Consider the following 10,487-nt stretch of genomic DNA (forward strand, 5'->3'; position numbering starts at 1 on the left):
GGACGTTTGTTAGGAGCCTCGAGTGCAGATTTTTCAAAACAAGAATGGCCACATACAGCGCTATATTTTCCGGGAAACCGGTGGACACAACAGAAACCTAAGGCAGCCTGTCCATGGGCGTTGTGGGAGCCGCCGCCTGGGGGCAGGAACATGCAAACGGATCTCCGCGGTGAGGCTATCTGACAGATAGGCTGACAGCGGAGAATCACGGCAATTCGCCCCATTGCTATGCTTCTCCACTCATGGACAGGCACGCTAAAGGCCCCCTTTAGGGCTCCTGTCCACGGGTGTAGCGACATCCCGCGGCGGATCTCCACCGCCAGGGAGCAGGGGAGAGCTGACGGCTCTCTGCGCTAAGCCGAACAGATAGGCTCACCGTGGAGAATCACAGCTAATTGCAGCATGCTGAGATTTAAAACCCATGAGTGAAGAATCGCTGAGTCTCCGCTCCTGGACAGCAGGGCTGCATTTTCCATAGTAGTCACTGCGTTTCCTGCGACTGGATTATCGGCGCAGGAAACGCAGTGAAGAATCGCCCGAGGACAGGCAGCCTTATAGTGGATGGGGTCTGTTGGGCACCAGTTATATCCAGTATATAATGGATTCAGCTCTGTTGTCATTTTTGCTGTCTCTCCTCCTATAACACAGCAGAACGGCAGGGATACCCGATGTCAGCACAGCCGGGGGACCATACAAGGACCACATTCTCAATCCAGTGTAACAAGTGCCGTTCGCGTCATTCTGTGATAATAGGGCCCAATGACTGCTAATACATCGCTTCCTCCCATACTCAGCCGGACAGCTCCCTGCGCAGACACTTCTATGCTTACATCAACCAGTGTTTACTTGTTCTTTGGCTGATGGTTGGTCTCTTTAGGCTAATTTCACATGGGTGAGCGGCCATATATAGCGTTCGCCAACGTGCAATGTCCCCGCAGACGTGAGACGTAAAGCGCTGCGCATCACTTCAGAGAAGTAGCGATCCTTCAGCCGCGCCGGAGGATCAGCAAGCGTTTCCCCTGGTTTTCAATGGGAGCCCTTGCATCGCACTCGCGTGCGCCTCACATGCTGCCCAATGCTTCTGCGAGTCCCATTGATAGCAATGAGCCATGCGATCTGAAGGAACGCCCACAGATAGTACATGACACAGGTTGTCAGATATGCTCATGAATATCACACCATTCAAAGGAATGAGGTTCACATTCATGCGAGATTTATCGCTGTTGGCGCCCACGGTTTCTTATAATTGCCAGGCCGCACCTATAAGTGCAGCCCGACAATTAGTGCCATTACACGAGAATAACAAAGTTATAGTTTCTCTTGCAGACCCACCCTTTTTTTTTTTTTTTTTTTTTTTTTTAAGAAAATCTCTTTGAAAAAAAATATATTTATATATTTTCAGGAATTTCTGACAGCGCTAACTATATTAACGGAAAAGATGTTAAGTCCCATTTTTTCCAGGACGTCTTGTCTCCACTGGTACCATTTTGGAGCTCATCTAAACTTTTGACTACCGTTTATTAAATTTTTCATTGGAGATTGGGTAACCAGAAAAGCGCAATTCTGAGGAAGTTTTCCGAGCGGGATAAACACATCACTTTGCTAGACTGCACTCTTATGGATGCGAGGATACCAATATTTTTGTTGTTGTTTTCATCCAAATATGGGTCTATGAACACTTGCCACAGGCAATCAGTCATGGCAGACATGGGGGGGGGGGGGGGGGGGGCCTTCGGTTGTCATGGCAACAGAAAAGCTCCTCACAATCTCATCGCAGGAAGTCATCCAGGACCCTCAAACACTGACTGGGGCATTTAAAGGGTTAACAGCCACAATTAGCGTGAACGCCGATTGTGGGCAGGTATCAGCTGTCAAAAATGGCTGACATCCGCCATGTATGAAGTGGGAGCAGTTCCTGATCCGTACAAACCTTGTGTGCCCAGAATGTAGCTGTGTAAACCCACGCTGAAATACACGATACATGTGGGTTTGACTAAATATGTGGACTTAAAGGGGTTGTCCCGCGGCAGCGAGTGGGTCTATACACTTCTGTATGGCCATAATAATGCACTTTGTAATGTACATTGTGCATTAATTATGAGCCATACAGAAGTTATAAAAAGTTTTATACTTACCTGCTCCGTTGCTGGCATCCTCGTTCCCATGGAGCCGACTAATTTTCGCCCTCCGATGGCCAAATTAGCCGCGCTTGCACAGTCCGGGTCTTCTGCTCTCTTCAATGGAGCCGCTCGTGCAGGATGCCGGCTCCGTGTAGCTCCGCCCCGTCACGTGCCGATTCCAGCCAATCAGGAGGCTGGAATCGGCAATGGACCGCACAGAAGAGCTGCGGTCCACGGAGGGAGCAGACCCCGGCGGCCGCAGCGGAAAACAAACAAAAAAAAAAAAAGACATGCTGCGGCTCTCAATCCGCGCCGCATCACTGGTACCGCCCGGCTTTGCCGCAACAGATTGGCCGCCCCGTGTGGACGAGAGTTTTGCAAAATCTCATCCACATGGCTGGCTATTCCTGGGATTAAGAGCCGCGGGCAAATTAGCCGCACATAAATCACGGAATTTCCGCTGCAGATCCGTCCTGTGTGAACCCAGGCTTAGGCCGGCTTCACACGGGCATATTTGCATTGCGGAATCCCTTGCGGACGCCCACCTCTGGACTCCACAGCAAATACTGCCCATAACATGCTATTGAAAAATCACTTTTTCCTCCACACGGGTGGAAATCAATTGTGATTTTCCACTAGAAGAGCGGGAAGGGGGGAAATTGCAGCACGTTTTACTTTTGCGCTGCCACGAGAAAAGCAGGAGTTAAAAAAAAAAATCTGTACTGTGCCCGTCTCACACGGCTCGCCGGAGGGCAGATGAGGCAGAGAGAAAGCAGGTACACAGACGCCGCAACGGGACTCCACAGGCGGCCGTAGACATCACCTGCCGTGTGATGTGAGGTTGCCCACTGAAATCAATGGGACATACCTGCGGTCCTCTAACGAGCGCCGAACGCTCACACAGTTTCACAGGAGCGATGCGAGACGTTTTTTATTTAAGAACACCTTGAATCGGTGAAGGACGCACGTTGGCGAGCGCGATATCAGGCCATTTTCGTCCGCACAGATGTAGCCTAAGACTCTCACTCCCGCCGTGTTACAACGCAGCGTTTTCGCGTCGCCAGCGTTTTTTGAGTGTCCCCCATCATTACACTGGGCGAGGAGGTGCGTTACAGGGCGCTGTAAAGCACGAAAATACAGCAGTGTCCGAAAATATGGGTGTTAGAAACGCCGCGGTCGCACGCTCGTCTGAGGCGCCCCACTGGGATTAACAGAGGAGTTGTACAGCGTTCAGCGCGACATTTGAAACGCTGCGGTAAACACTGTCGAAAAACAGCGTGAGCGCGGCCCGAGACTTACCGCGCCGTACAGGAGCCGGCGGAGGGAGCGACGCCTCAGCAGCCCCGCGGACAGCCGCGGGGCCACCTTACAGCTGTGGCCCTGCGTACGGATGCGTAGTACCACACAGCACACCGCGGCGTGCGCCCGTACGTATGCCTGGGATTCTTTGTTTGTACTGCCCACGGCGCTCAAAAACACGGTGTAACAGCGGGCGCCATCACACGCATATACACGCAAATTAGAACATGCCGCATTCTTTTTTGCGCTCGCAGGTTACGCACTCATGAGGGGAGCGTGTACGGAAATGTAATGGATTGCCTGGAGCTCCCGCACTTCACACGGAAACCGCGCAATACCTAATTCCAAGGCGGTCATGTGCACAGGGGGCATTCCACCACCGGCCTGCGGTTATTACACGGAGATGTGACGGAGGACACACCGCCCACAGCTCTCCACACGGCGGCACATCCCCGTCGCCTCTTCACAGCCACTTCCCCTCCTCCCTCTCGCCCAGGCACTACATAACTACCCGGCTCTGCCGTCTTCCGACTCCCTCTGTAGCCCAAATTGCACTTCATTCACTCCTGTTTTCCTCACTTACATCTTTTCCACAGCCGCCGCCATCTTCTCGGTCTCTCCCGCGACACAAGCTCCGGACGACTGCGCCTGCGCGCTCGCTCGTGCCGTCATCTCTGAGCATGCGCATTAGCGCCAACGTGCACGTTTTCCAGCCAAAACTTTCCAGGCCTTGATGAATAGCTGCTAGTCCCGTCAGGACGCGCGGTGGTCACGTGACTGCGCGCAGGGATCTAGGACAGCTTGGGGAATGCTAGCAGTAATGTGACTGGTTGCTATTGACGACCACTCCACAAGTTGTTTACCTTTTACTCCTGAGGTTGTTTGTTCGTTTTATAGTAACCCTTTAGTGACCAGCCTAGGTTGTGCCTTAGGCTTTCTTCACAGAAGCGTATATGCGCCACTACTTACCCACATAAATACGCCGGCCGTCGGAGGGAATGCATTGGATTCAGTGCATTCATTCTGGTGGCCCGGCGTATTTATGCGGGTAAATAGCTGTGCCTATATACACTTGTGTGAAGGAGCCAAAGCTCCTTCACACGAGTGTATGCACTTTTTGGTCGCCTGCACACGCCATTAAATCACGTGAATGAAGAAATGCCACGATCAAGACCTAAGCTTAATTTCCAGCCTTTTCTTACTACAAAATTTCAGGAAGTTGTTCTTTGTAGTTTTTGAGAAAAAAAATTCTTGACCTCTTAGTGTGACTACCCACTACAGTTTTTTTTCACTGCGAAATTCGCAGCGTTTTTTTTCTGCAGGGGTCTATGAGACTTGTAATGTTAAAATCGTGATCGCGCAAAATCGCTTATGTGTATGACCCCATTCAAAATTCATACAAAATTTGTGTGTCTCGCAACGCACAAATTTAATGTGATTTTCTCGGCCGTGTGAAAGACCAATACTTACCTCCGGATCTGGAATCTTCCGTCCCGCATAACGCTTCAGCGCGCATGCGACGCGCCGGCCACATCATATGACACGCCCACAGTGTCACATGACGCGCCAGCCGCGTCATATGACGCAGCTGGCGGTGGGCGGGCAAGCGGTATCACGCTATCTTCCGCTGTGCTACAGTGGAAGATAGCGTGACCGATGGGCTTCCATTGACTGCAATGGAAGCCGTCCGTGAGTACACCCACGAGTGAGGACAGGTGATTTCACGGTGCGGCATTCCGTGATGGAATTCCGCACCGTGAGCATTGAGCTATTAGGTTCAATAGAACCTAATAGCTGCGGGCAATGCGGCGGATTTTCGCCGCGTGTTACGCGGCGGAAATCCGTCCGCGGGAAGGAGGCCTTAAGATGCTTTTAGACGGAACAATTACACTGTGCAACATAGTTTTTGTAACTGATAAGCAGATGGGCGTCTTATAGTAACTTTAGTGCACTGTATTCCAATATGATATCCGTTTTTTTCTGCCACGTAAGGTTCTCCAATTATGGGCAATAATGTAATCCAATTGCCGTTGTATTGTATTTTTAGGAAATCTGCCTACACAGATAGTCCCCAGCTTACGAACAGCTTCCGTTCCAGGAGCCTGTTCACAAGTCCATTTGTTCGCAAGTCCGAACAAATGGTTGTATGGAGCGGGATCGCGTGTGGATCCCGTCCAAACAACGTTGGGTGCCAGCTGTTCTTACTGCGGGCACCCGGCGGCAGCAGTTCCGCTCTGACAGCTGTATTTAAAGTGTTAACAGTTCTGACGAGCGGCGAAACTGCTGCCGCCGGGTGCCATAGCATTACATCATACTGTGCAGAACAGATTGTTCGCATCTTGCGAAATTCGTAAAGCGAATGTTCGCAAGTAGGGGACTATCTGTACAATTAATCAGTCGGCTCGCCATTAACCTTGCTTAATAGAAAGAATAACAAAAGTAATTGCACAACTATTTCACAATCACTGTTACACATCGTGTGCTGACTGAACACTATAAGGCCTCCTTCACACGGGCGACACCGCATCACTGCACCGTTTAATATGGCTGCGATTTTCTCGCAGCAATACCGCGATTTTGTAGCGCTACTGTCAAAGTTGCATCACATAGCATGCAAACCGCGTTTTCGTGCGATGCGATCCAACAAAGAGGAAGGCTCCATAGAGAAACATGGGCTACAAAACCTCGCGTGTCGCGGGCATATCGACGGACCTGCGAGGTTTGTGTGTCGTTTTGTAGCATGCTACAAAACATCTCATGTGTGAAGGAACCCATAGGAAACCATGGGCTTCTCATACATGCGATTTGTAGCATCATAGCAATGCTACAAAAATTGCACAACTTTGTCGCCCGTGTGAAGGTGGCCTAAGGGTAGGTTTCTGTAACATATAGGGTATGTTTCCACGTGGCGTAAGCACTGCAGATCATCCACCAGTAAGTTGTAATTAATGAACTCTGTTTTTACAGGTCATTGGTTAGACTAAATGAAAGGATCAAAATCATAAAACAAAAATACATGTTTAGTAGCCCTCGCATAACTATGTGGACGGAAAACTATAAAAGTTTTTGTGTGCAGAAGATGGCGGCAGAAAATTATTTTTAAAAAATTGTCTTTGAAATAAAATAAAAATAGTACAGCAAAAAAAAGACCTACATAAGTTTGGTATCGCAGTAATCGTACCGACCCGTAGAATAAAGTTATCAGGTCATTTTTGATGCAGTTTATGCGCTGTAGAAACAAACTACACTTTACTTAGAACTTTTTAAAAGTTTTTCAGTACATTATATGGTACATTAAATAGTGCCATTGAAAAATGCAACTCGTCCTGCAAAAAACAAGCCCTCATACAGCGACGTCGATGGATAAATAAAGGAGTAACGATTTAAAAAAAAAAAATGCTTGGTCACTAAGGCTGCCCGTCCACAGGTAGGCTTGAATTACGTTCTCCGCAGCGATAATCCAGCCGCGAGGAACGCAGTGAAAGCTCTCCATAGTGTTGCTATGGAGAGCGCTTCCCCCCTGTCCACGAGTGCAGAATCATTGCAGCATACTGTGAATTTACCCCTATTCTCCGTGGTCAGCCTATCTGTCAGATAGTAGCATAAAGTATCTCCAAAAGGAAAACGGAGCCGGTAACAGATTGTGCAGGAGCAGACATTCATGTGGGGAGCAGCCGCTGCAGCAAGTAGATGAACTTTCCTTATCTGTCAGATAGGCTGACAGCGGAGGTCCATCTGCTGGCTCCTGCTCCCAGGATACTGTAACGCCCATGGACAGGCAGCCTAAGGGGTTAAATAACGTGAAAATGAGACGTGCTGCTATTACTCTTATTTACCAGTGGAATCGGCAGGTTTTAATTTTACAGAAATATCAATTATTTCTGTTATGAAATAAAAAAAAAAATTTGTTGCACTGTGTTATTGTTCAAAAGATCGTTCAAACGAACAAAAGTCTAAACACGGGCGAACGACAATCATCTGCTTTTCGCACATCGTTCATTTGATGCACGCATAAGGCCTCGTTCATACAAGCGCTGTTTTAGCGAGTTAAAGGCGTGTGAAAAGATCGCGCCTATTAGAACCAATGGTTTCCTATAAAAGCGTTCACATGAAGAAATTTAAGACGCGCTAAGTACTCGCACCATCAAAGAGAGAACGTGTGACTGCAAAGCTCGCATCTAAGGGCTCTTTCACACGAACGTGGGCGTTTTTACGTGCACCCGCCGGCGCCGTGAAAAAGTCTGAACGAGTGCACAAATTGCCATTTGTGCACCCATTCAGATGGCCCGGCGCATATACGTCGAGCCCGAGATACTGCCTGGGAAGGGGTGGGAGGGAGACAGTTTAGCTCTGCTAATCTGCCTACACCATTTCCACCCCCTCGCTGGCTCTCTCCAATACATCAGATGGTAGCGTATATCGTGAAAACGACGGCCGATATATGCTTGTGTGAATAAAGCCTGAGGTCCGTTCTGCTAGAAAAGATAGGACTAGAGATGAGCGAACGTACTCATTTAGGGTGATTTCGCACTCGAGCACCGCTTTTTTCGAGTTACCGACTACTCGGGCGAAAAGATACCGGTGGCGCCGGGGGTGTGCGGGGGGTTGCAGAGGGGAGTGGGGGGGGGGGGAGAGCGCCGCCCCCCCCCCTGAATCTTTTCGCCCGAGTAGTCAGTTACTCGAAAAAAGCAGTGCTCGAGTGCGAAATCGCCCTAAACGAGTACGTTTGCTCATTTCTAGATAGGACCTGTCCTATCTTTGGCACGTGCTTTCCATAGACTCCTATGGGAGCTGGAGAACATGCGCCACACATTGTGTAAATAGGCTTATTAAAATAGCTTGAAATCACCTGTTCATGCGGTCTTTAGTGTAGTATAGCCGCCATCTTTTCACATACCTATACTGCACTAAAACAGCGCTTGTGTGACCGAGGCCTAAAAATCATCTTTGGCTCATTAACTAATCATTCAGTTTAAGCAGCGCTCATTCAGTCTTCTCATTCACCCATACAGTGAATGCGAAAGACAATGATTCTGAAGGATTTCTCGTTTCTGCCTGTGTAAACAGACTGCACAAGCGAATGAGCTAACGATGACGTCACTCGCACGTTCACTTATTCAAACAATAAATCGTCTCGTCTAAAGGGGCCTTTACTGAGAATAAAATAATGCATCATTCATGATACTGGCAGGTGATATATAAATATGCTGCTGCGGGAAATGCTTGAAATGTGTAATATCTCTATATACCATATTTTTCAGACTTCATAAGGCGGCCAAGAAAATCCACGTGGAAAATTCATCAGTGCTGGAGAATTGCATGAGGCTCATTCAGACAGGCAACTCCCATAATACTACCTTATAAAATATTAATCCCCTTTCTAGTCTACAGCACCAAAAAACTGACACCAGTCTGGACAAGTTAGTGACATTAGTATAAAGTGTTTTTTTCCTTTTTTCTATTCTGAAGCCTGGGTGCGGCCTACAGTTAGATGTGTCTTATAGTCCAACAATATGGAGAGATATATCATATCTGTGTAATATCCATCTGTTCGATGTATCCCAGGTACTAATCATCTGGATTTGTATCCTGAGAATAGGTCCCTGGGAACTCCCTTTAAATAACATACTGTGTTGTTACAGACAGTGACACCAACTTTTTGGAGTTCTTTGCTTTTACTTTTGACATACAAAGGAAGAAATCATTTTTTTTACTTATTTTTGTCCTACTAGGGGAACTTTAGTGATTACTGATATGCATATACTTCTGTATTGCAGTGTATTACACCTGTCAATATCACTTTGACTGCCATTAGTAGTACTTAGGCTGGGTTTCCACGGGATGGAAATCCCACAGAAATTCCGTGGCTTGGCCACACCGAAAAGCCACGAGTTTTCTGCAGGAGAGCCGCAGCTTCAAAACCCGCGGCATTTCACCGCGGATTTTGTAGCAGTTCGGCCGCCGGCATTCTGTTGCGGCTTTCTCTTCCCCATAGAGAAGATGAAGGTTGCAGTGGAAAAAAAAAAAGAATTGACATGCTGCCACTGTCAATTCCGCACCGCATCGCCGATTCAGCCTGGCTTTGCCACGTCGGATTGGCCGCACCATGTGGACAAGATAAGATGTGCAAAATCTCGTCCACATGGCTGGCTAATCCTGGGGTTAGGAGCTGCAGGCATATTTGCCGCGCAGAAATTCTGTACAGAATTTCCGCGGCAAATCCGTCCCGTGTGAACCCAGCCTTAAAGTCCAGAGTTGCATTCATGATTCCGCTGTCTTCAGTGCTGAAATCTCCAAATATTTCCTGCTGGCTCGTTCCCGCCCCCACTTTGCCACAATGGATTGGCCGCCCCGTGTGGACAAGATGTTTGCAAAATCTCGACCACATGGCTGGCTAGTCCCGGGATTAGGAGCCACTGGCAGATTTGCTGCACAGAAATTTTGCGGCAAATCCGTCCCGTATGAACCCAGCCTTAATGGGTTTCCATAGATGGCATACTCTGAGCAATAGTTAGGTTTCCAGCCCATTGCCACCCTGTGATCATGTTGCACGGAGGTGGATGGGTCACAGAGGTAGCCCCCTCCCTCTTTTAGCCACTGAGGAGTTAAATGAGTGTGATTGTAGGTTTTTCCGATCCTGACCATTGGAGCAGGCGATAAGAGGTACAAACCCGATGAATTCCAGAACTTGTTGGCTGCGCCAGAAATTATATTGGGGTAATACAGTAACAAAACATGTGTTTGCTCCCATGTATTTCACATCAAACTGAAACATATTTAATAGTTAGACTTTATTCAAACTTGGATATAGCGGAAGAGTTTAGCGCTTGCTCGCCACAAACCAAAACAAAAACGCACGCTTGTACATGCAGTAAAAAACTTCAATGTTGATTCCTTTAACATCTTCTCTTATTCCCCTTACTGGAGTGTGAACATAGAAAACATACATCTGGTTTTCATAGAGCTGCGATGGTGCCAGTGGTCCGCTGACTGCACATTTCTCTTGAAAGTTTCCATTCTACTGTTCCATCGAGGAATAGAAGAATAAAAAATACATGCCAGATCTGT

The 10,487-nt window shown here is 48.1% G+C and overlaps 1 protein-coding gene across 4 annotated transcripts in view; it reads right to left on the reverse strand.

Annotated features, from left to right (window-relative positions):
* The window catches only part of DPF2 (double PHD fingers 2), a 39,918-nt gene extending 35,838 nt beyond the window's left edge, over positions 1-4,080 (reverse strand). For all 4 annotated transcript variants that reach the window (XM_066582878.1, XM_066582877.1, XM_066582876.1 and 1 more), the window contains exon 1: positions 4,003-4,080. In XM_066582878.1, coding sequence (XP_066438975.1) covers positions 4,003-4,025 — 23 coding nt within the window. In that variant the 5' untranslated portion in view covers positions 4,026-4,080. The remainder of the gene's footprint in view (positions 1-4,002) is intronic.
* Positions 4,081-10,487: the final 6,407 nt, after the last annotated feature.

This window comes from Eleutherodactylus coqui, chromosome 11 (genome assembly GCF_035609145.1).
Source record: "Eleutherodactylus coqui strain aEleCoq1 chromosome 11, aEleCoq1.hap1, whole genome shotgun sequence".
Lineage (NCBI taxonomy): Eukaryota > Metazoa > Chordata > Amphibia > Anura > Eleutherodactylidae > Eleutherodactylus > Eleutherodactylus coqui.